We start from the raw sequence: 26,829 nt of genomic DNA, 5'->3' as shown, positions 1-26,829 counted from the left end.
ACGTCCCCGAGCTTTACCCAGGGACAAGACATGAGAAGCATGAGAAGTAAAGAATAAACCTGGATGATTCATTTTGTTTGAGCGGACTGTCCCCACTAAATAAAGCAGTGTCGAAAGAGCACTCAGGAAATCACAGCACAGCAATGTGGGGTTTACGCTAGAGCCGTGTTAATCACACAGCCAGGCGGGGTGTCCCTGGTGGTCCAGGGGTTGAGACTTCGCCTTCCACTGCAAGCGGTGTGGGTTCGATCCCCGGTCAGGGGGCTAAGATCCCACGTGCCCGGTGGCCAAAACATCAAAACATAAAACGGAAGCAAGCCTGGTGTCGCAAAGAGTCGGACATGACGGAGCGACTGGACAACAACACGCTGTAACAAATTCAATAAGGCCTTTTTAAAAAAGGCCTGGCAGTGGGGTCTATGGGGGTCTATGTCCCCACCTCCACCCAGAGGATCCTGTCTCCTGGGTCTCCTGGACCCAAACTCTCACCAACTGTTAGCAGCTCTTTGAATGATAATCAATAACAGGTCATCACAGAACCAAGCTAATCGATCTTTTTTTTTTAAATGTCGAAAATTCATCTTTAACCATTTCTAAATTGCCAGATTGACTAAAACCACAGCCTCCACGCCCCCCCCCCAAAAAAAAAGGCCTCTAATGAAGCCTTTAAGCAGAGTGAGCATCTGGCCTGGCCCAGCTACAGCTCGTGGTTCTCCAGCTCACAGCATCCGAGGGAACCAAACAGCCAGGAGACCACTTGTGCAAAAAGGGATTCAGAAGCCAGGCCGCCTGGGGCCTGGGCAGCATGGTGCTGCTCCTGGGACTCTGCCCCAGGAACTGCGAGCTCTGAAGCAGAGAAACGCAGGTGGAAATCACGGAGGGGAAAAAATTGATTTTTTTCTGATTGATTTTGATTCCTTCTCCACTTCCCAGTTCTCAAAAACAAACAAAAATAACTGCAGTGGAGCACAGCCAAAAGTTATTCTTAGTGAGAAGAAGTATTACTGCTTTGAATTAAACTTCAGGGACTTAAAACTGCCTTAGTCTCCTAGAAAAATGAAACTTGCAAACTCTCCCAAAAGGTGAGGCCCGCGCGCTTTGGAAACAGCATGGCAGCCAGCAAGCTTCCGAGGCTTCTGAAGCGCGGATGACAGGAGCCGACAGCAAGGATGGGCGCCAACAGCCACGAGCGCTCAGGAGGGAAGGCAGCGCTGTCCAAGGGAGGCGTGAAACAGGCTCACTCCCTTCCCCTACACAAAGCTTAGTGTGGGGCCACAGCGATCTCCTGCAGCTCTGTGCATGGGTGAAACACCTCCCAGAGGCCTCTGAGGCTGTCCTTGAACCTCGGAGCTCCCAGGTAGAGCCCAGAGGCACTTGCAAACAAACTGGGGGGTGCGGGGGAAGGGTGGTCTTGACATCACTCACAGCCCCCTCATCGGGGGCTCAGGACTGGCATTATGGACAAGCCTACCCTAAGCCCCACTTCCGCGGCCACAGTCACGACCCAGCTCACCACCCCCCAGACCCAGCTCACTGCCCCCACCGCACCCAGCTCAGCACCTCCCCGGCAAGAGTGGGGAGGGGGAAGCGGGTGGAGCTGCTTGAACCCCTACTGTTCCCACTATCACCTCTGCCACCAAGGACAAGACAGGCAATCACTCTGATGCCTCCTCTGTAAAATGACAATCGTCACCTGGCAAGGTGGTTAAAACGAAAATAATAATCAGTAGGAGATGTCTGTGTAGGAATTGTGGGATCCATGCATGTTTTAAAATTATTGTTACAGCAGATGGTTCAATACACATTTTATATACTTAAGGCTCCATAAAAGCCGACAGCATTTAATGGGTTTTTTTTCGAGTACACAGGTCCTTGACCGCATGGAAAGCGCACAGAGAGACTGGAAGGGATGATGGGGTGGACTCTGTCCATGGAGATGCCTCTCTGGGGTGAACTGTCACCTCGTGAGCATCCTTCTGTGGAAAATCGAATAGCAAGGAGGAGAAGCAGGGGCGTAGACACACCCTAAACTGCAGGCGTGTGTGAGTCACTTGGCTGTGGCTGACTCTTTGCAACCCTAAGAACTGCAGCCCTCCAGACTCCCTGTCCATGGGATTCTCTAGGCAAGATTACTGAAGTGGGTTGCCATTCCCTTCTCCAGAGGATCTTCCTGACCTGGGGATCGAACCCTGGTCTCTTGCATTGCAGGCAGATTCTTTACCATTTGAGCTAAGGGACGTCCCTTAAACTGCAAGGACACGCTTATTTGTGATGCTCAGCAGGTTTCTTTCTGGCCACTAGGCGGTGACCTGGGGCCCACGTGGCTGTCAGCTCTCCTGTAGAGTAAATGCTACCTCCACCTTTTAAGACCTAGGGTCCACTTTATAAAAACCTCTCTTCTTGAAAACAGAATATCTTCTCTGATCACTTTACTGGCATTTATGAATGAGGACTTTTCTCTTAAGTTACCAAGAAGAGTAGAAAATGGAAAGGCAAACATTCCCCCACATTCAGTGGAAATCGTGGTTGAAAGATTTTGATTGTGGACATACTGACAATTACAATGGAATTTTAAAATTGAAACCCAAAACATCACAACACAGGGTCAGATTGAGGAGCCCTGTCTCCCTGGATCTGTCGCTCCTCAGGATATAGGTGAGAAATAGCGTGGAAGGTCGCACAACAAACTCTGTCTTGGAGCCTGAAACCACCGCCCCTCCCCTGACCCAGCCTAGCTAGGGACCCTCCGACTCCTGGTGGCTCTGCCTCTTGGGGCCTGACAAGACTCCATGCTCACCTTTTCCACGGGAAATCTTCCAACTGTTCCTTCAGCTCTCTTTTCCCTTCAAGGGCTCCCCCGGGGTTGGTTTAATCCGCGTTTAGTGTTCATCGTTCAGTCGAGTCTGACTCTTTGCAACCCTCGTGGACTGTGGCCCACCAGGCTCCTCTGTCCATGGGATTCTTCAGGCAAGAATACTGGAGTGGGTTGCCATTTCCTCCTCTGGTGAATCCTGCTGACTCAGGGGTCAAGCCCAGGTCTCCTGCCTGGCAGGCAGATCCTTTACCATCACAGGCACCAGGTTTTACCACGTATAAACGCTAAAGGAAGTCGGCTGTTGAGATGTGACGGGTGATCCCCTGCCCACCAGACGGGAGTGCGGGCTGACCCACCTCCGTACGAGCTACCGGGGACCTCTTCAACCTCTCCCGTGGCAAACACGCCTCCTCCACCTTCCCACGGGGAACCACCACAGGTCCCCACACACGGAGCCCACGGGGAAGGGCGGGGGAGCAACAGTCCTGGATAATCCTGGCTACCAGCTCCTTTCACGGGACACGATTGTCTCACAGGATTCAATCACCACACCTCAAGGACAGGAGCCTGCAGGTGCTTTGTAGGGGGAATGACGTGCTCCGGAAGCACGTACAGTCCTAAAGGAAAGTTAGTCCTTCCTGAAGGAAGTCAGTCCTGAGTGTTCATGGGAAGGACTGATGCTGAGGCTGAAACGCCAATACTTTGTTTGGCTACCTCATGCGAAGAACTGACTCATTGGAAAAGACCCTGATGCTGGGAAAGATTGAGGGCAGGAGGAGAAGGGGATGACAGAGGATGAGATGGTTGGATGGCATCACCGACTCGATGGACACGAGTTTGAACAAGCTCCGGGAGTTGGTGATGGACAGGGAGGCCTGGCGTGCTGCAGTCCATGGGGTCGCAAAGAGTCAAACGTGACTGAGCGACTGAACTGAACTGAAAGAGCATACAACTGAAAGAGCTGCTGCTGGCGATCTGAGCCGCGTTCAAGCCCCGGGGTGAACTGTAGGGCTCCACCCCCACCCCCAGACGTGAGGCCGCAGACCTCAGAAGACACACCGTGAGGACTCCCCGGGTGTCCAGTGGTTAAGACTTCGTGGTTAAGATTTCGCCTGCCGTTGCTGGGGGTGTGGGTTGGATCCCTGGTCAGGGAACTAAAATCCTGCATGCCTTGAGGCCAGAAAACCAAAACCCTAAAACAGAAGCAATATTGTAACAAATTCAATAATGACTTAAAACAAAAAAAAACAAAAAAAAGGAAGACACACCCTGGAGTGAGTTCTGGCTACAGTGTTACAAGTTCAGGAACCTAGGAAGTTCACCAGGGCAACCCTAGGAAGCATGCTCCCTGTCCATGCCTCAGTCTCCTCCTCCATAAAATACCCAGCTTACATGATAAAAGACAAGTGGTTACGAACACATCCATCCTCACAGTCTGCAACACACTGCATCATTTAATACTGTGATACATCATTTCCTGCTCCTCATGGTTGATACGTTATACTAGAAGGCGTGGACAGGAAAATCTATTGTAAACTGCTTTTAAAACTACAAATATAAACCTTTATGATCATTAATGAATAGGTATGGAAGAAATTATAAAAGGAATTTCTAATTTGGTGGTGGTATTATTATGAGGCTTTATGGGGGCAGGACATAAGACCTTTGCTCTGTTGAGTGTTTCATGCATATTTTAACTATGTTTCAGGAGACAAATCTGACTAGCTGTTTCTAACAGGGTCTTACAGCATCCCCGGGCATGGCTGAATTATTACAGAATATACACATTTCTATTTCTTCAGCATCTACATGACATACCTTTTTTCTTTGTGTTGTGTCTTAAGGGAAACTTTTTCTTAAAAGACATTCGTGAATTGTCTTCCTGAAATAGAAACCGTCAGTGTTAGCAGCTGAAACTTTGTTCTCTGAACATAAGCAAGAGCCCTTGGGACTGGAATATTCAGCTACAACTGGATGCTGAGAACTGACGTTTGCAACAAAGGTCAGCCCGCCAGAGGTTGTGACACACGCAAAACAGTGACTGCCAAACCACACAGCCTGTGCTGGAAGGCCGCCCACCTCTCCACGGCCCAGCATGGGCCGGCCTTGCTCTGGCCCATGACCAGATCAAGGAAGCCCACAGGTCACCCTGGACCAGATAAGTTCCCGTAGTCCAGCTTCAGGGTCCAGCCCTTCTCTGTTGGACTCCATACTGGAGACCAGTACCTATGGACCCAGTTCACACTAATTCCCAAGTGTAACTGCTTTCCATGACCATCCTGTCCTTTCAAACATCCCCCACATCAGAATGGCCCGGCTTCACCTTGGAATGTAAAGAGCTGCAAAGAGAATCGCTCCCGTCCTAACAACAAGAAAAAGTCAGATCATCCACAGAATTACAACCATGAACTCATGGGAGACGTGGGATCACAGGGCAACAACCAGGCTGGAATCTCAGGACAGACAGACTCCTCCAGGAGAGAAAGGACAGAGCGCCGGCTTCCCTGGAGCAGAGCCCAGGAGGAAGAGAGCAGGACAGAGGGCAAGCGGATTTCAGCCAGGAGTCTCAGAGAGTGCCGCCGAGCGTGAGGGCATACAACCAGGGCTCCTTAGATAAACGGGATGCCAAGGCAGACAGCACAAGATGAGCAAGGAGACACCTGCAGCAATAGAAACAAAGAGTTCTTAACAAAACTCATCAAAGGGACATGTCAAAGGAACACAGGAACCAAGCTGAAGGAACACCAATGGTCAAAACAGGAGCAACTGCCAACAGACCCGTGAAGATGCTCAGCGTCGCTAGTCACCGGGGAAATGAACACCAAAATCACAGTGAAATACCACCTCACAGCTGTCAGCATGGCTAACGCCAAAAAGACAATAAATAACACGTTTTGGTAAGGCTCTGGAGAAAAGAGACCCTCACACACTGTTGGTGGGACCGCAGTATAGTAACTCCTGCCAGATGTAACCCATGTAAACACAGGTCTTTGCAGACCCCAATTATTGAAGCATATCAAGGGGTCCTGAGAATAAGTTTGAGAACCACCAGCCTAAAGTACCAAATCAAATCAAAATCTGGTACAGGACCACTTAATTCACTCAGCATATTACAAACAATAGATGCTTGTGCGTTAAGTCGAATAGTGGAGCCCCGAGTGCATTACCAGTTTACACATCACATCTCCAAGACTGAAAATAAACTCAGTCGCAGTTTTCAAGCTCACCATTTGTAAGGAGAATTTCCGAACTAGAATTAGGAAAAAGAAGTCACCAGCTTCACCGATCAAGACAGCTTTTTGTTACTTTTTAAATCTGATTCTTTATTTTTAATTACACATTCTCATATATAGCAAGCAAGAAGAGAAACCTTGCACTAAAAATACAGTTCTAAGTACTTCCCTGGTTGTCTGGTGGTTAAGAATCCGCCTTCCAATTCAGGGACGTGGGTTCACTGCCTGGTCAAGGAACTAAGACCCCACACGCAGTAGTCCGCACGCTACAGCCACTAGCTCTCGCGCCCCAGAGCCCAGGTGCCGCAGCTGAGAACCCGGCCCCACGGCCAAGATGCCGCGTGACGGAGTGGAGACCCCTTGCGCCGCACGTAAGGCCCGCTGCGTGCACGTGCAAAGTCGATGCAGTTGTGTCCGAGTCTGCACTGCAGAACTGTAGCCCACCAGGCTCCTCTGTCCATGGGACGCTCCAGCCAGGAGCACTGAAGTGGGCTGTGGTTTCCTTCTCCGGGGGTTCCCGAGCCAGGGGTTGAGCCTACGTCTCTTACATCTTCTGCTTGGCAGGCAGGTTCTTTCTCACTAGTGCCACCTGGGAAGCCCCACAGACCTGACACAGATGAATAAATAAGTGCATTTAAGAACAAAACAAGCCTAACCCTCTTCCCACCCACTAGCTCCCCCTCCCCAAGCCCGCAGTCTCCGGGCCAGACTCGGCAGAGCGGCGACTCATGAATCGGGTGACAAGTCCACATCTTAGAGCATCTTCCTGCGCCTGAACACCGCAGGGTCTCCTAAACCTGAACAGACGCTGAGCGCGTGGCGCTTCCTCACTGGCGACTGGAAATTGCTGTAAGATGTTTCCACTGTGATAGGGAAATCACCAAACAGTATGGTATTGAAAGAAGCAAAGAGATGTTTCTATTTCCTCCTCAGTAGAAGGAAAGACTGGAGAATGATCATTGTGGAGTGGGGAGCCTATCAACCAGCATTTGAAGGTTCCAACAGTTCAGTTCAGTCACTCAGTCGTGTCCGACTCTTTGCGACCCCATGGACTGCAGCACGTCAGGCCTCCCTGTCCATCACCAACTCCGGGGTTTACTCAAACTCATGTCCATTGAGCCAGTGATGCCATCCAACCATCTCATCCTCTGTCGTCCCCTTCTCCTCCTGCCCTCAATCTTTCCCAGCATCAGGGTCTTTAGACCCAGTATATTCCGCGGACAGACGGCTAGAACGGGGAGTCAGTGGCTGGTCTAACGCAGGTTTATTTACCAGGTACGAGTGTGTAGACTTTGTGATGCGTGTTTGGATGGTGCTGATAGAGAACACTGACTGTCACACGGGCTTCCAACACTGAGGATGGTGGGACGGATGCTTGGGAGGGCATTTCCCTGCATCCAGATCAACACAGAGATTGCTGACATGCACACGTGTTCTGTGCCTGTAGGTCTCACCAATTTGTGAGGTGCGGTATTGAGTGTAAGGTGGAAACCCATTTTCTGATGTTTTACAACTTCCAAACAGCCTGTCTTTTCCTACTCATTCTATTCACAAGCAGAAATGTGACCTTTACTTATAGAACTGATTTTTGCCCTGCCACAGACTCCTCTCCTTCAAATATCAATATAGACAAACCCTGAAAATGAATAAATAAGAAACATGCCTTGACTTGAACCACTATTACACGGTCTCATGGATAGTAACTCTGTGTGAGCTCAACAGTAAACCTCAGCTTTGAATCCCAAGGACCCGGCTATTTCTTATCTTAGCTCTCTCTCAGGGAAAAGCTGCCAGGACGACAGAAAATACGTGGGATCAAGACAAAGCACCCCAAACAATCTCATTTGTTAGTTCAACATTCCTGCGGACCTTCCAGCCCCTCTCCTCTTCATGTTTCTGATTTTCTTCCCACTAAAACTACTCATGGAAAAGATAGTTTTTCTTCCAAAATATGGCTATTAATTTCTGGCAGCTAAGTTCTGAATTCACCTTCAAGCATCTTTCCAGAAAGTACAGGCAGCGAATAAAGCTTTTCCAGAAATGAAAATTTTAAATGTTACTTTTTGCTTCCAAAAATTATATGTATGGCCCTGTCTACTTTACACAGGTCTAAACCCTAGGTTTTTTGGTCCCTTACAGAAACATTGTAGATGGACCACATACTAATAATTCTCATAATTAAAAGTAAGTCAGGGCCCTAACCATCATTTCTAACAGTGGCATAAACTCAACAAAAGTGTTTGGAGGGAGCCCACCGTGTGAAAAGACAGATCAGTTCATCTGTGTCTGTTTTGTTATCAAACATCAATTCAATACCTCCGCTTCAATAACGCAGAGCATTTCACAGAATATATGCCTGCAGCTGGGATGAAGATAAAGCATTTGTATTCAACAGTGAACATTTCTCTTTCTGCTTGAATCCAGAGGAATCTCCTATGTATAGAGAAATCCAAGCTGTATTTTTCTGAAGCTGCAATTCTCTAAATCTTTTAGTTCACCAAAGCCCAATTAGCGTTGGTGACTTACACTTAGCCTTTGAAACTCCACTGCCGCTCAGTGCTCACCTTGCCTCTTAGGGGAGGAATAGAACACTCAGCTGTAGTGACAAAGTGGTATAAAATAATACAAGGAAAATGGTAAAGACACTGGCAGGCAACGAATTTCAAAAATCAATTCATTTGGTCACAAAAATCCTGAGTCAGAGACAACGGGAGATCAAACACTCCCCAGCTTTATTGGCATTTCTGGCAAAGGGAATTAAATGAAATCCCGCTGCCGATTGCCTGATAAAGCAGATAACAAGGGTAAGTTACTGTTTTGGATTCGGTGTGCATTTTATTTCAGCAAGCTGCTTCAAAGGTGTTTTCATCAGTAGCTGCAGGCAACGGGAAATGCCTCATGTTCTAGGCCCAGCACTTAAGTGTATTCAATCACTTATATGTGATTTATGCCAATAGAGAGAAACTGCTACTTGATTTTTTAAAGGTGTTTCTGTCTTATCTCTCATTTTACAGTTACAAACATATCAAGTCACTTTTCTGATCTGATCTCATCAGTCCACGCAGCCCACATGAGGCAGAGCTACACACGACATTTCTTTCAAAACCCCTCATCCTGGGTTTTGATCCACAACATTATTTACTGTGGAGTCATAATAACAAGAAAACCAAAATGCAAAACCTAACATGACTCTTTGAAAAAAAAAAAAGCACTCGACATTCATCAATGATAGACAATTTCTGTTCTCTACTGCACCAAAATTATCCACAGTGTTCTATTTTTATTCCAATTTTCTTGTTATTATGACTCTACCCAGAGTCATAGTGGTTTGAAGTTTTCCATTTTTCAACCACAGGAAGACACTGAAGACTAAAAGCTATGAGAGGGCCCGATCTTTCTCAGCTCAGATTCTAGTTCTAGGAGGCCCAGGCTTGTTTTAAGAATGTTTTGAACAACACATGCTCCTTGGCAGAGAAGAAGACTGAGCAGAAGTCACGGCCCGACGGAAGGAACTGCCGCCTCGAAGGAAAAATAGAAGCCAGCGTGCAAGAGAGAGCTGCTGAAAACCTTGCAAGCACACACGCGATAACTTGGTGGTAATCAGGGAAAAAATGACAGGAGTGAAATAGTATGCATAATTGCCAAAAGAAAGGGGCGTTAAGGAATGACCAGAAAGGGTGACTGATGAGTTTCTTGGAAGAGGTACCTCATGAATTGATTAGAGACACGGCTTTAGGGAAAGAGTGGAAGATCAGGCCAGAAGGGGAAACTTAGAAGTTACATTTCTTCAGGGGAAGGATGGGGGTCCGCCCTCCTCAGAAAGGAAGAGAGGATGCAGGGAGGGAAGCCAGAACCAGCGTCCTCCACGAGGCCAACACTGCACGCTCACAAAAGGCACGGCCAGGCCACCCGAAGATGCCCCTTTTTCTCACCTGGGCTGCTTCTAGTTCAGCACTGCTAACAGAACACTATTAACAGAACATTTTTGGACAAGAAGATCAAACTCTAAAGTCCATTGCACGTGCAGAATCCAAGCCTTGCCCTTGACGAGCTTACATTAATTCCAGCCTAGGGCAGTAACCTACAGGCAAAATGACCCTCTGTGCTGCCTTGCCAGATCAGACCCCAGACGGCAGATTCTCAGTTTAGGCTTGTGTTCTAAATGTTCCAATTCATAAACATGAAGATTTTAACAGAACAAGCAACGCCCCACGGAATAAATTTAAGTAGATGTGAGCTCTATTTACGTGTTGCTGGGGACTGTTCCACTCTTGCTTTTCCAATGGGCTAAATTGCAAATGTGTTCAAGTCAGACAAAATCTGCTCTTTTTCCATCACGTTGACAGCACTTAATGCTCCAGAGGTTCTGAGCTCTGGTCCAGCCTTGCCTTTAACACATTTGAAGGGGCTTCAACTTGATCTCATCATACACAGTGAAACTCAAAGTCGCTCAGTCGTGTCCGACTCTCTGCGACTCTGTGGACTATACAGTGCGTGGAATTCTCCAGGCCGGAATACTGGAGTGGGTAGCCATTCCCTTTTCCAGGAGATCTTCCCAACCCAGGGATCAAAGGGGGGTCTCCTGCATTGCAGACGGATTCTCTACCAGCTGAGCTACCAGGGAAGCCCACATACATAATGTTGTCATAAAACATACAAAATGCACCTCTACATCTCCTATGTTTTATGTGATAAAACATCTCATAAATCAATGAATATATGTGTTAAAAATCTTATCTAGGAAGTGTTTTGTGATGGATAGCACACTTATTATCAAGTACACTTAATTTTTGAAGCCTTTGGGAGACTTTTCACAATTATCACTTATCTTCTTTCATGCTTTGCACCTAGAACCTGTCACTGTGGCAGCCAGTCTGGATGCCTGTCGGTCAAGAATTGTCATGTGTTCTGATCATGTCCTACGGAGCAGAAACAAGCCAGACCACCGACCTGCACGCCAGGGCGTCCGAGTGCCCTCTGCCGGGGTTTGGTTTCAGTTATTATCAGCCGATACAGGACGGATCAGAGTGATTTCACATCTACTTAAAGTTTTAAACTTCAGTTTCCATTTTTAATGTATTACTGGATAAACTATACTATCCATTTAGAGTTGACCCTTGGAGTGGGGCTCGGGGGGCCAGTCCCGATGCAGATAAAAATCCGAGCGTAACTAGTAGTTGGTCCTCTGCACAGGGGGTCCCTCCCCGTCTGAGGGTCCACACCCGCAGCTGCAAACCAGCACGGGGCTCCTGCAGTGGGGGGATATTTACTACTGAACAGACCCGCATGTAAATAGGCCCCTGCAGTTCAAGGGTCGACTGTACTTCCCTAAGACTAATATTTCTTTATAATGACATATAGATCCAGGGAGAAATCAATAGAACATTTATTCCACTAAAAGAAAAGTAAAACTGCTGGTGTGAAATTAACTGATCAAAACAAGTGACACCCAAGACAATACCCAAGAAGTGAAACCAATGTTGTTCTGGAAGGACTCCATACAAGCACCTGATTGGTCTGTCATTTTGTGGGGGCGGTGAATTCTTTTTATGTGAATGGCAGCTTTGCTCAAAATGTTTGCATTTATTCCAAATAAATAAAATCACCATTCTGAAGTATATTGGAAAATAAAGTAAATTCTGATAATATCCTCAATACTCACTCATAGTACTTGTTAAAATAATACTTTTCTATTATCAGCAGAGTCATGGTTCCTTTAATATACTACATAAAAAAATAAATGAAAAATAGTCTTAAGAATATACACAAAAGTGAAAACAGATTCTAAACAGGAATTCAATGATTTCACTTTTTTCTTATTAGTATCTGCTAATAATTCTACAAGAACACTCAACTCTTTATAGTTTTGTAAAGTATTATTAATTTTAAAACATGAGATAGCATAGAAGATTCAATTTAAAAATATAATTAATGCTAACTATGAGTAAGGATGGAGAATGCAATGGCACCCCACTCCAGTACTCTTGCCTGGAAAATCCCATTGACAGAGGAGCCTGGTAGGCTGCAGTCCATGGGGTCGCTAAGAGTTGGACATGACTGAGCGACTTCACTTTCACTTTCATGCATTGGAAAATGAAATGGCAACCCACTCGTGTTCTTGCCTGGAGAATCCCAGGGATGGGGGATCCTAATGGGCTGCCGTCTATGGGGTTGCACAGAGTCGGACACGACTGAAGCGACTTAGCAGCAGCAGCATGAGTAAGGCATTGTATATGCCTGATGCTGACAAAAATGAAAATATAAAGTCAAATTCCCACTTCCAAGGACTTGAAACCTCTGCTAGAAACCACAATGAGACTGGAGAATAACAGTAATGACTGCTATAATTAACTCTCAACCCACTGTGTCAGGTTTTTTAAGAATAATTCTAATCTCCATACTGACTTCACAGGTTAGAAATTCCCAACTTTACAAAGAAGCTGGGGCTCAGGGAAGTGAAATTGTGTTCAGGACACAGTTTATACATGTTCAAGGTCTGCATTCTTCATCCACTGTGTTTGGTTAAACATTCTGATTAAAAGAGCAAGTAACACCTATACCAAACGAATGGTGGATTTCCCAGAGAATCACCGGACACTGAAAGCCAAGTGGATGTGACTTCAGTTTTTGGGGACATCAGGGCGAACACACACTGTGATCTTTTCCGCACAGGCTGGTCACTGAGGGGTCTTCCCTAAGGACATTCCAAAGGACAGAATGCTGGATAAAACCGATCACACTGCTTTTAACGAGAGAGCTAAGAGAGGGAAAACCCAGTGCCCACTTTCCAACTGGAAAACATGTGCTTTCATTATTTAGCTTCAACATAAATCGCATAAACCTCATTTTAAACATAAATATACTTTTCAAGAACTTTCAAATCCACTCTCACAATTGATTCTTTCGAGGAAAGTAAACCTGTAAATGTACGATAATCGTTGATTGAACGAATGGGGTTCAGAGAGGGAAAATTACTTAACAAAGGGCACTTGCAAATTAACAGAAACACCAAAACTGGAGTCTGGTGCCCTCTGACTCGGCTGCTTGTACAAACACGTTCACACAAGGAACTGCAGCTCACGTGCGCCCTCTCCCCGAAGCTGTCAGGACGCTCCCACAATTGGCGATTTCTACTCATATACATAAAAAGCGTAGCATCAAGCATATTTCATCCACATATTCACTAATCCCAGAGGTTAAGTTGGTGATAAACTTCTGAACAACAGACTTGCAGCAGAGAAAACAGACTCTGAAACGTCAAGGGGTCTTCCCAAGGTCACACAGGGTGAGTGATGGATGAGCTGATGTGTGTCAAAGTTCAGGTGGCTTCCAGGTGCTGGTTTTGATTAGGTACCTTCCCAAATATTAGTATTTATGGCCCAAAGTACTACTATTTATGGCTCAGGTATTTTTTTTATGGAGTGATGAGGAGACTAAGCGAACTTAGGAATAAGTAAATAAATTCTTATGTACTCAGATGAAAATCATTATGATCATGTAATCATTTAACAAATAACGAGGAGAACTTGACTCTACCTAGGACACAGCTACTGGAGAGGAACGCCATGGAGCCGGACGCGCCATCGCCCGCCACGTGGGGCCAGCTGCTCGGCGAGAGCCCTGCCTTCCCAGGGGCCGTGAGCCTCGTGGTTTGGGAGCCCTTCCTCCCCTGATGTCCCCAGCCTGTGGACACGTCCATCCTGAGCCTGACAGTGTGGAGCATTCCTGGCTCCCTGGACAACCCAGGGGGGTGTCTCCGGGTGCCTGAAGGCAGATAACTCGGGGTAGGGGGAGGCATCTCCTGATACATGACCCTAAAGGAGTCTTCCCTCCTCTGTTTTCATTTGCTTTTACAGCAGATCCATCCACCTGCTTGAAATGTCTTCACATTTCCTTTCCTCTGAGTTGGTTTTCTGCCTCTAGGGAACAGAGCTATGGTGGATGATGGAGAGGCAGATGTTATATTCTAACAAGCACCTGACAAGGTTTGGGAATCCTTTGATTATCTTGTTAGGTATGTCTTCAGAACAGGAAACACAAAACTACAGAATCTGTTGATACAAACCTTCCTTTCATTATCTTCATAAAGCTTTTCATCTTCTTTTTCCTATTGTTAAGAAAATAAATATAGCAATCAACCATCTGCAAGAAGGATATTGTCAAATACATCCTTAATCTCCCAAACTCCTCTCACCTTCCTGGTTGGGTCAGATTCTTTCCTGTTATAAGTATCACTCAGGGGCTGGGTCTAAGCCTTGACCACCCTGGCTACCACTGCTGGGATCCTCTTTCCCTTCTGTTTGGTCAGCACTACCCCTTCCCCATTCTAAACTCTTTATTTTTGTGTGCCCCTTGCTACATATTTTTATACAAAATACAGAACATTATATGCCCAGTTGCACCTTGATTTTTTTCACCTAATATAATATTCTGGAGCCCCCAACCTCAGTACACACGTGTCTGTCTTATTGTTTTTACAGCTGCAGTGTTTTCCATTGTATGGATGAAGCATAAATTAATCAACCAACCCCAAAGGATGAATATCTCATTTGTTTCTATTTCTGAGTATATTATATCTGTGGGATTTATTTCTGAGTATATCTGTGGGATATTTCTAGCTATGGGAATGATGATTTAAAAATGTGCAGAGTTAATTTTTATGGGAAGAGCAAAATTCCCTTCCCAAAAGGCTGCACCATTTACCTTTGACCCTGTTAAGAAGCATTTCAACCTCCCTGCATCATCCCAGCCCTGGAAACTGTCAACCTGATTTTTAAAATAAACTCACCGTTTCTTGTTTGTATTTCTTTAAATAGGAATAATGTGGATATATTTTCTTACATCTTTCATTGATTTGTATTCTTCTCTGTGAATTTCCTGTCTCATTTACCTTTCTTTTATGGGATTATATTAATGACCTAATGAACTCTTTGTAAATTAAGAAAATTTGCCTTGCAAATAGTTTCTTCCATATTTTGGCTGACTTTTGACTTTATGATATTTTCCGAAGAGGATTTAATTTTCATGTAGAGAAAGGTCAAGGCTTCGGTGACTTCTTAAGACATAGTCTCTGGAGACTCACTGCATATCCAGCTTCATTTTTAGTTCTCTCTGTTGAGAATCACTTCTTGGCCCCAGCTTTGCCACAGGCCTGCCTCTAGGCCAACTAGACGATAGGCGTCTCCTGTGCTCAAGGTTCTCGATCAGATTCAAGACCAGTTACTCCTGCCTGCCGGGTGATGTGAGAGTTGTTAAGAATATAGTAAAATAAAGTCTTCACAAAACGTACTGTCAGAGGACACAACAGAAGTGCCCAAACAACTCTTCTTCTTAGAGTGTAAGAAATGGTGTAAGAAATTTCTTATGGTGTAAGAAATACAAGCAAAACACCACTGGGGGTCATGGAGGAAGAGCCACCACCTCTCGCTGAAGGACCCAAAAAGCTTAATGAGGATGTTGGCTTTAGTAAGGAGCCCTGGAGGGCGGGAGAAACTTGAAATGGCGGTGATGAGGTTGTTGTTCAGTTCATTGTGTTGTTCAGATACAACTTGTCCAGCTCTTTGTGATCCATGGACTGCAGCACCCCAGGCCTCCCTGTCCTTCACCAGCTCCCGGAGCTTGCTCAAACGCATGCCCATCGAGTAGGTGATGCCATCCAACCATCTCATCCTCTGTCGTCCCCTTCTCCTCCTGCCTTCAGTCTTTCCCAGCATCAGGGTCTTTTCCAATGAGTTGGCTCTTCGAATCAAGTGGCCAAAGGGCGGTAGAAAGTGCCAGAATGACCTCCATGGAGAGCACCCAAAACATTAACGTCAACCTGTCTCCCTTCCCACTCTATGGATACACAAAATTACCCAGGACATGTTTAAACAGATAACCTTTTTGAAGGCAGGAAAAACTTTAAAAAAATCAATTAAAAGGTTGATAACCCATATCTCAGAGTTAGATATAAAGGCTTAGAGTCCCAAAGGCTGGACAACTCCCATGCGAACCTGCCTGCAGACCACTCTGAACTCTTCCCAGGGTGCAGAATTCCTGCCAGGCCAGAGAGCCCTAAACATATGGTCTGTGACTTCATCTTCACATTCCTTTGGAAAGGGACTGAATCTTTCTAAACTTTTAGACAACGTTTTACAAACTTAGCGGGCAGCACTCGTAAGTGCTGCTTGCTTGTGAAATGCCTTACAGTGGATGGAGCCAAGCAAATCAGCCACGAGGACGGGAGAGATCACAGCCCACCTCGATTCTGACAGTTCTCAAGCACCCAATTCAATTAAAAACATGTGTCAGGAACACAGCTTGAGATAGTTAAAGGGGGGAAAGTACACACATCATCTTCATAAATTCACAGAAGAGTTTTCCAAATTAGCTAATTAGCATTGATAAGATCCCAACTTTTTACGAAGGAAAATATTTTAAAGTGTCAGGTGTGGGCAGAGTTGTCCTGACTGTAACTAACATGTTTAAAGCATCCTAAGGATGTAGCTGTGCTACACTGCAAATGTACTTCACATCCCTGAACTTAATGGTATGATGAATTAAGTACAGGAAAATAAACAGTCAAAACAGCAAGTCTCATGCTATATATTAATATGCTTTATCCTTAACATTTTCAACAAACTGAAATAGAAACCCTTGTGATCCAACACCAGAAACATAATATATATTTCTAAATATTGGTCATCAGTTCAGTTCAGTCACTCAGTCGTGTCCGACTCTTTGTGACCCCATGGACCACAGCACTCCAGGCTTCCTGTCCGTCACTAACTCTGGGAGCCAATTCAAACTCATGCCCATCACATAGGTGATGCCATCCAACCATCTCATTCTCTGTCGTCCCCTTCTCCTCCTGCCCTCAATCTTTCCCAGCATCAGGGTCTTTTCCAGCGAGTCAGTTCCTTGCATCAGGTGGCCAAGGTATTGGAGCTTCAGTTTCAACATCAGTCCTTCCAATGAATATTCAAGACTGATCTCCTTTAGGATGGATTGGTTGGATCTCCTTGCAGTCCAAGGGACTCTCAAGAGTCTTCTCCACACTGCAGTTCAAAAGCATCAGTTCTTCAGCACTCACCTTTCTTTTTAGTCCAACTCTCACGTCATGACTACTGGAAAAACCATAGCTTTGACTAGACGGACCTTTGTTGGTAAAGTAATGTCTCTGCTTTTTAATATGCTGTCTAGGTTGGTCATAGCTTTTCTTGTGTTTTGTTCATAACAATATGCTATCCTACAGCTTAGCACGGTCATTACCATTTTATCCCAGGATCACACAGTTCGGTTTAAGCAACTGAGTCACATGCAAGGTGAAACAATCCCATCGAATTTATGAAGCACCTACTGTGTATAAGACACTGTCCTAGGCACCATAAAGGATGCATATCAGCCCCTCAGGATCTCACAATCAGTTTGGGGAGGGTGATCAAGCCAGAAACCACATGTCTAAGAAACCTATATATCCAAAACGTCAAATAAACATTACAAGGTCGATTTTTCAAATTAACAGACAAATGCAATGCCAAGAAAAACCCCAGCCCACTGAGAGCAGATAGGTCACACAGCCTCTCGGCCAGGGAGTGTGGAGTGTTACTTCTTCTCATTAGCGTTATTAGCTGCTGCAATGCTTATACAATGCTTGCTCTCTCTGTGATCCCATGAGAACATGGGCTAGATTTCAGGGGTGACAACCTTCAACCTCAGAGGCCTTCCACACCAGTGGGGTTTTTGATTATCTCGTGCTGGAGCCGAGACGAGTCAGGAGCACCCAACAGGACTGAAACATCCGCAGCCTCGCACACGAGTAAGCCAGCACCCAGCGCACACAGAGCCCATCCTGGAAGCCCGGTGTGGGGAGTGGCCCCTCCGAGGGGCGGGACGCAGCCAGCCCGCTCCCTGGGGAGGAGGAGAGACCGACTGTAGAGTGATCGAAACAGGGTTCAGAGCCCAGCACCCTGCTTCCCGGCTGCCGGCACGGTAGACTCGCTTACGTCTCTCCGTCTCACTGGGTTTGAGTCTATAAAGCGGGGCTGATGCCACCTGGAAGAGCGACGTGTGCTTGAGCTGGGGTGAGAGTCCCAGCACCGTGCCCGCCCCCCGGGCAGAGCTCCCTGGAGATGCATCGGCCCCATCCAGCCCTTCTGCCCGACTTAAGTCATCCTGTTTGGGCTCCTTATCACCTTCCTGCCCCAAAGCTCAGGTCCTTAGCCCAGATATGAACAAACGAGGTGCCTGTGTTTGCCATTACCCCAGTGATACTGCTGGCACTGAGAAAGTCACTTTGATACGTGCTAAGCAATTGTCTCCTGCCTGAAGTCAGCTGCTAAAGCACAAGCTTCCCCCAGAGGCCCGAGGAGATGTATCTGCAGAACAAGTCAGTAAGGCAGAGATGGATTCCGACAGTGTGCAGACCTCCAGATGACGGTACAAACTCAGTGCAGATGAAACACGGATGCCGTGTTCCCAGTAAACCACAACATTCCGTTATGCCACAACTGGATCCTAACAGCGCCCTTTCCTCCAGGGCCCCAGCGCAAGCAGAGGACCCTTGGCCCCTGGTCACCCAGGGCCCTGGGACCGACACCTTCCCACCCCAGACTCAGCCTTACACTCGTCACACGCCATGAGCATCCTCGTAAATACCCGCCACCTGCATCTGAAAGGCTTCCTTAAGGATCTGGACACAGCGTGTCTTTCCCTGAATGCTGCCTCCTGGTCAGAAATAGTTAAGACTGTAAGGAAGGAAAAAGGATCATTTGAAAGATTATTCCCTCTAGCCGTCTGTTTCAGATCATAAACTTGCTTCAAAAACCTGAACCAGCTTCCTGAGGACCCACGTCCTTTCCCACAAACGCCCCTTTCCACGACGCGCAAGAACCAGAGGTCGACTCTGGCTCCAGCACCCCGCAGTCCGCCACCTTGGGATCACTGCTCCCCCTTCCCATGCGTGCAGCCTGGACACTGTGGGGCAAGTTTCAGAGCAGGAGACGGTCACCTGCAGGGCCATCACACTGCGGACTGGCTCGTATTCTGTCATCAGAACACACTCGGACTCGATACCCAACGTGTGTTACACAACCTCCTGCCTGGGACCAAGAATTTAAGAAGAAGCCACCTTGAAAAAAATCTAGGGACAGAATTTTTTAAACAAATTCCCAAAATCTGTTTCTCAGCTCCACAGACTGTACATTTAAAGAGAATTTTGTCTTGAATGTTCTCACCGCACACACACGTCTCTGTTGATCAGCTGGATTATGGTGATCATTTCACAATCGATAACAATTTGATGTGCACCTTAAAAATAGATAGTCTTGAGTTTTCAAATATCTCTCGATTAAAAAAGTAAAAATAGAAGGGCATCCTTTTTGTTTTCCCAGGACACACATTTCATACAGATCAGTCACGTGATCTCACCACTTACTACAGGACGACACAGGCTGCGTGCACCGATGGCAGATCTGAAGCATCTGGATGGGAAAGAGAGGAAACCCCGACCACGCAGAGTGCTCTGAGGTGGCTCACGCTGCCACCACAGAGCCTGTGCCACACGCAGCCTCAGCCAAGACTTGGCGTTACACCACACTGACGCCCCGCAAAACCGACGCCCGGGGTACTCAGAACAACGGAGCCCCCACTCCTGCTGCCACGGCACCCCTCCCCTTCCTCCCTTCTAAAGATGCATCTTGAGAGTTGTTGGGGGAAAAGCTCTTCAGTCTGTGACCGGAAATACAGCAAAGGGCAATTAGGATTCGTGTGGAACCATGAACTCTACGCCTGCAATTTCTGACACACGAGAGATCTGAGGTGAGTACAGCCTGCCCAGAAGACACATACTCTGGTCCAACCACTCTACCCTGGGGTGACTTGGCTCTCCAACCCTTGTCCCATCCAATGGGCGCTCCACCCAGCATATTACAAGGATGAGGAGGTGCCCTAGACTCAGGCTGGGCAGTACAAAACCAATGGAGAATTAACTCACCCTGTTGCCTTCAAAATCAGTGTGTCTGTTTGTCTCTTCAGCGTCTTTGACGATCTCGGCTGGTCTCTGGGGAGAAAAGACACCACACGCTGGATTTAGTCACAGTCAACCTGCATCACGGTCCTTCCAAGACGCAAAGAGTGGGTGAAGCCCTGTGATCTCCTGACGCTTGTATGGGCAGAGACGAAAGCCACCCTTTTCCCCACAGAGGTTTCTTCACACCCAGGATGGCATCTGCTCTGCATTTGGTTGCGCCAACGAATGCCAACCTCTGTAATAAAACTGCTGGGAAAAATGTTAAGAGACACTGCAAATGCCCGTTGGGTAAAAAGGAGAGACTGGTCACTGCAGACCCTCTGCAGTTCCCAGCGGACCCATGGGGACCCGGAACAGCACACTCCTCCGGGTCCAAGAGACTGCCTGGCCCTGCTCCCTCCAAGGCCGTGGGCACACTACTCTGTGTGGGTACCTTCCTGGTGGTCACAGCTTGTTGGCAAAAGGCAACGAACTGTTGCAGTTGGTGCCCTGGGGCCCCTCTGCACTCTGGGAACATCGTATATCCTGGGGTCAAAATCAAAGGCTCCCACGGAGGCTCCTAGGGCAGACGAGGGCCTCCCAAAGTCAGCCAGCCAGGAGACTCCAACCCCTGGTGCTCCCACGACCTCAGAGGCAGAAAGGGCACGAGGTCAAGTGCACACTGGCCTTTGAGGCCTCTGTCTGGACACGTCGGTGTCATCGGGGATGGCAGGTCACGTAGCCACACCTGACGTAAAGTGAGGGGACAAGTGACCCTACTGACGCTAGCGCTGAGCCCCGAGGGCCCGACAGCTCCTGCCAGCTGATCCCGGACCGGCAGCCCTTGGCTTCTGCTCCTGTGCAGGAGCCCGGCCTCGAGGTCAGCCCCTCGGCCAGCTCACCTGTCCGCTCCTCTCCTCTGGGGGCCACGTGGGGCTTCACCTCCCTCCTCCGTGAAGCCAGGAGGAAGGGAACGGGGAGCGAGGGTCCAGGGTGTGCCAGGCCCTGGACGGGACACTTCCACATGCATGACTTGGTGGCCATGCTGACCGGCTCGGTGACGCCACCTCACCGCAGGGACAGGAGGCTGAAGCCGGAGAGCAGGAAGTGAGGAAGGGACAGATCCCTGGTTCCTGACCACAGGGTCTGAAGACATCACTCATCCTGTCTTTCCACCAGTGATTCCTAGGAGCTTCCTACCTGCCAGGCCCTCTGCTGGGAACAGGGGCTACACCAGTAAGCAACGCAGACCATCCCACTGGTGTGGAGCTTGCAGCTTAGCGGGGGAAAAGACAGTACCAAAAAAATGACAAGGCAGAGCATGCAGTCACAAACCTCGACGATGACCAGAGGGTCCTGGTAGCAGGAGAGTCTTGGGGGAAAGATGGGCAGGCAAATGTGAGGCGCAGAATCTGAAGGGTGTTAACCGCAGGGGGCAAAGAACATTCTAGAAGGGCCAGGGAGAGCTTGGGGAGGGGCCGGGGATGCGGGCAGGCCAGGGGAGGGGCCACCCACCCCGTCCACAGGCAGCTCCACGCGCACGTCTGGGGCCTCCTTGACTTCCGGGGCTCCTTGGGTCTCCTGGTTAGGAGTCTGCGCTTTAAACACGTCACCATCTGCAGGAAAATAACACAGCGTTTTCAAGCTGACGTGCGTTGTACCTTATCTGACCCAAACCAGAGTTACAGCTCAGCGTTCTCAGAGCCTCCTGTGTCGCTGTCAGGCAGCCTGGTCCAGGGACCGCAGAGCCTGCCCACCACCTCCGTTTCCCCACTGCCCCGATCTGCTTTAGTCCAGGTGCTGGGCTTGGTGTCCCTCGACATCTGCACTGTGTCCACAAAGGTCCCGGACCCTGGGAGTCCAGGTCACCCCGTGTCCCACCCATCATGGGCCTCAGGCCAGAGACAGATACAATGAGCATTCGACAAGTGTGTATCCAGCTCATTCAGTTAGAAATAAATGCAGAGCAACCGCCAGACATCAGCATCAGATTTTAAGGACATGCAGATGTTCTCCTTCAAAACATATTCAAGAACTGGGTTTAACTAGGCAGGGGTTGAAGCTGTACATTTGAGCCACTCAACTGAATTGGCAGATAAAATTATGTAATTAGCATTACAACTGGATGTGTTAAAAGCTTACAAAATCCCAAGATTCTTGAAAAGCTTATCCTCATCCTGATCAAAAGCAACAGATGACAGTAAAGAGAAAGAAGGGGGCCAGGCAGTTCCTTCAACATCCAAGAAAGCACAGATGTGGCCGCTGGCAGGCTCATGATCCAAAATGGGAGGCTGTGCTCGCAGCCCATCCCATTCCTTGGTTGAGAGTCCTGCACCTCCCCGCCTCCATGCGCCCATTCTTGCCCTCTCAAGCCCCCGGCCGAGAAGAGCCACCCCCACGCCCTGGGCTGGAGGATGAGGGGCAGAAGAGGAGAGGAAAGAGGCAGGACCCACTGCATCCCAGAGGTTCCTCTAGCTGTGCCTTTGATATTAACACTCATGGCAGTCCTCAAACAAACCCAGAGGGCCCCCTGCAGACACAGAGTGTCTCCGGGTCCCGGGTCCAGCAGGGTGACAGGCGGAGCCTGAGTCCCAGGACACCACACTCCTCCCAGAGGGAGGGCATGCCTTGTGCTTGGCCACCCAGGCCAGGCCCTCAGGGTATGTCTTCCCAAGAAAGGCTTTACTCAGTGGTTAAATTTTCTACTGCCGCTAATATATTACAGAGTTTCAGGTCATAAAGGCTCAACAGGCTCAGTGATAGCCCCAGAGGGTGGTTCAGGACAGTATGACCTCGGGGCTCACGCATCTGCCTGGCCCACCAGGCCGCAAGCTCCACGGATGGAAGGAACGTGTCTGAACACCGCCGCGTGTCTAGACAGAGCCTGGTGCACCGCAGGACGATGCTTTGTCCTGGAACGGGGAGCACGGGGGTCGGGGGGCACAGCCAGAGAAAAGCATCAGGGAAACAGTCAACGCTGTAGCTTGAAGCAAACACAGGAAGCTAAGAAGCAGCAAGCAAAGAGGAGAAAACTGAAGTCATTTTGTGTGGTACTGAGAGCCAAGGGAGAGGACAGCTTTAAGAGAAAGGACTTTTGTACTTGTCAGATGCTGCGGAGAAGGCAAGGGGACCCTGCCTCCAGCCACTCTCCTCTCTCTCCACAGCCAGCCACGGGACTAGGGTCTCCCAAGCATCCATCACACCTACGGGGAACACGGCCACAGAAGCGCCTTCTTCAGAGCCTGGACCCCCGTCAGAGCTAATGTCCGTAGTGACAGTAGCACGAATAATACCAGTAACGAAGTGATAACAGTAATAGTGATGCTAATGATAGTAGTAACAACAGCACTGATGATAATAGTAACAGTAGTGCTAGCAGTAATAGTAACAGTAATACCAGCAATAGTAATACCAATAGTGCTAATAATAGCAGTAACTATTATAGCTCTATTATAGCTAATAGAGTTACTATAACTCTAATAGCCAGTAGAGCTAACAACAGTAGTAACAGTAGCACTAATAATAGTGGCACCCGTAGTACTAACAGTGGTAGTAACAGTAATACTAATAACAGTAGTAACAGTAATAATAATAGTAAGAACAGTGCTAATAATAGTAGTAACAGTAGCAGTAACGATAGTAGTAACAGTAGTGCTAACAATGGCAGTAACAGTAGCACTAATGACGGTGGTACCAGTAGTGCTAACAGTAATAGTAACAGTAATACTAATAAGAGTAGTAACAGGCCAACAGTAGCAGTAACAATAGTAGTAACAGTAGTGCTGACAGTGGTAGTAACAGCAGCACTAATGATGGTGGTACCAGTAGTGCCAACAGTAATAGTAACAGTAATGCTAGTAACAGTGGTAACAGGCCAACAGTGGTAGTAACAGTAGCACTAATGACGGTGGTACCAGTAGTGCTAACAGTAATAGTAACAGTACTACTAACAAGAGTAGTAACAGGCCAACAGTAGCAGTAACAATAGTAGTAACAGTAGTGCTAACAGTGGTAGTAACAGTAGCACTAATGACGGTGGTACCAGTAGTGCTAACAGTAATAGTAACAGTACTACTAACAAGAGTAGTAACAGGCCAACAGTAGCAGTAACAATAGTAGTAACAGTAGTGCTGACAGTGGTAGTAACAGCAGCACTAATGATGGTGGTACCAGTAGTGCCAACAGTAATAGTAACAGTAATGCTAGTAACAGTGGTAACAGGCCAGCAGTGGTAGGAACAGCAGCACCAGTAGCAGCGGCACCAGCGGCGCTCACAGCGGCACTGACAGCGGGGAGACCCCGCGGGACCCCAGCCCGCCGCTGATAACATCAGTAGTGACACCGATAGCACCGGGGCAGCGGTGGCGGCGATAGCGCTAGGAATAGGAGTGGGACTGCAAGGAGCATATTTGAAACCATCTCCTTTTAGAATCACTTCTGAAAGCAAGTCTTTTAAAGTCTCTCACACTCCAAACAGCTCAGACGCCTTTTATGCTCACATCTCCCTCAAAAGGCTGACACGCTTGCCGGCTGTTTTCTGTGTCAATGGCCCTTTAGGGAAAACGTGCCCACCCTGACGTCCAGAGAGACAACAGAATGAGTTCTAAGTCCTGTGTTCATCTTGGGCTTCCTGACAGGGGAAGCCCGCTGTCCTCAACTGTGGAATTTTGGGTTTTCACTCCCCTCACCACAGCCTTACCCGATAACCGATGTATTAATAAATCGGACAGTTACAGTCAGGATTTTAAATCAGATCGCTGTCAGTCACATCTCTGCAGGACGAAATTGGTCTGGAAAAGCACGTTCTCAACCCGGCAGCATTCTGAATTGCCAGTAACCACACGGAATTTCACCTTACCTGCCCCACTCTGGATTAAAGGTTCTGCCTTTGGTTTCTTTTTTCCTTCTTTGGCATAAAACACAGAATCCTGTGCTTTGGGTGAAACGTTGTCCTGTTTATGAGTGTCTTTCACCTTGGGATCCTCCTAAGGTACAAACGAAGAATAAAAAGCACGTTAGGATGGATGCATACAGTCCATCTGGTCGGTTATTTTGAGAAGAGCCAGGGAAAGTGCACGCTCCTCGGGTGATTTGTGAGAGAGGACGCAGGCACCTCCAAGAGCCCCGCTTCTCGCACCATCTGGACCATGCCGTCGCTACACTTCTCTTCTGTAAAGTGGTGAAAATACTCCTCTCCCTCCAAGGAACACGAGGGGCAGCACCTCGGAGGGAAGGGAAGTGGTTCTCTTCCCAAATGCAGGGGCCGCGCGCCTGGGGAAGGAGGGCCTCCCAGGAGGGCTTGTGTGCGGAGGCGGGGCAGGTCTGCAGGGGTCGCTGGGGCTCTAGAGACACTCCTGCCAGCCTCCGAAAAAGTGCTTCAGCAACAACCACCAAACAGTCGCCACTGGACCCTCAGGGCAGGATGGAGCACCTCCAATCAAAAAAAAACAACAATAATCCCTGGCAGGTGTGTTCGGGTTACAACTGAGGGGAACTCAGATTTCTAAAAAAAAAAAAAAAAAAAGCTATAAACTGTAATAACAAAGCGTAACCAGATCACAGTGAGACGAGCTAATTCTGAGCTCCATTCCGATTCTACCCCATCTTTACATACAAACCACCTTTTTTAGTTCTCCTTTATTCCTTCTTTACTGAAGTATTTGGAAGTGAAGACAGGCAAAACTATACAAATAGATACTTCTTGTGAGTCCTCTATGTCACTTAAGAAAATGTCAAACTAAAACCATGAACTTGCACCATTTATATATGAAACTATCTGTGCATTATGCAATACCAGAGGTTTCTTCCTTGTGGAAATTACAGTGTGAAAATAGTTCTTCAGCCACATATAGGCACCACGCAAAATCTTTCTACCTATTTTAGGAGGCTCTACTGCAAGCTGAAATTGTGTTCATAAGTATAGGAAGTAAGGCCTTGGCAGAGCTGGTTTTAGAAACAGAAAATGGTATATGATGTTCGTGTCTTGGAGGCAGCTGGAGGCTGGGATTTAGAAAACTTGCTTGCTTCTCCCTGGCATGACTCACAGCTCCTTGTCACAAGCATTTTCCATCTTTGGCCTCTAAGATAAAGACACCATATATTGAGCTTATTATCTCTGAAATAGCACTCAAAGGACAGTGACAAGGAAATATCCCCCCATCCCCTCATTACAAGCACGCAAAAGCAGAGACGATGCTGAACAAACAGCACAGAGCAGCGCGCACCCATCGCGGTCAGACGCCTGCTCCCGGGCCAGGGCTTCCCAGGGCAGCGGGGCGGCGGGTGAAGGCGGACACACGCCCTGTTTACACTACTGGGTGGTTTCCTGACAATAGAAACAGAAGCCCCTGCAGAACCGCAGGACTCTCACCCCGTTCAAGAAACAGGCCTTGACACAGACTTCTAGCTAATCCATCTTCCATGCTCCAATCTGGTCTCCATACCATGACATGCTCCATGGACCCTAACTCGACTGCAGACCCAGCCCAGAAAAACAACAAAATACTTACACAACTCTGCTTTCAATTTCCTTCATCTTTCTTCCTATTAAAAATATTTTTGGAAAATAAACCTGAGGCAAACTGAGTTTATTACTTTGTGGTGTTTTGAGAAATAATATCCTGCAGAGCTGCCATCAGTCAGTCCAGAGAATTCCACGGACTGTCCAGGCCAGAACACTGGAGTGGGGAGCCATTCCCTCCTCCAGGGGATCTTCCCAACCCAGGGATCGAACCCAGGTCTCCACATTGCAAGCAGATTCTTTCCCATCTGAGCCACCAGGGAAGCCTATGAAT

General features: G+C 47.8%; 1 protein-coding gene across 1 annotated transcript in view; it reads right to left on the bottom strand.

The window, feature by feature from the left end:
* Nucleotides 1–697: 697 nt before the first annotated feature.
* The window catches only part of DCDC2C (doublecortin domain containing 2C), a 62,529-nt gene continuing 36,397 nt past the window's right edge, over nucleotides 698–26,829 (bottom strand). The window contains exons 8-14 of the mRNA XM_010848446.1: nucleotides 24,894–25,020; nucleotides 21,551–21,651; nucleotides 20,021–20,086; nucleotides 14,114–14,155; nucleotides 4,634–4,697; nucleotides 3,172–3,231; nucleotides 698–846 (exon numbers count right to left, since the gene is read on the bottom strand). Coding sequence (XP_010846748.1) covers nucleotides 698–846; nucleotides 3,172–3,231; nucleotides 4,634–4,697; nucleotides 14,114–14,155; nucleotides 20,021–20,086; nucleotides 21,551–21,651; nucleotides 24,894–25,020 — 609 coding nt within the window. The remainder of the gene's footprint in view (nucleotides 847–3,171; nucleotides 3,232–4,633; nucleotides 4,698–14,113; nucleotides 14,156–20,020; nucleotides 20,087–21,550; nucleotides 21,652–24,893; nucleotides 25,021–26,829) is intronic.

Source organism: Bison bison, unplaced genomic scaffold (assembly GCF_000754665.1).
Source record: "Bison bison bison isolate TAMUID 2011002044 unplaced genomic scaffold, Bison_UMD1.0 scf7180017864266, whole genome shotgun sequence".
NCBI lineage: Eukaryota > Metazoa > Chordata > Mammalia > Artiodactyla > Bovidae > Bison > Bison bison.
The sequence above is the reverse complement of the archived record's forward strand: the minus strand, read 5'-3'. Positions and strand labels throughout refer to the sequence as shown.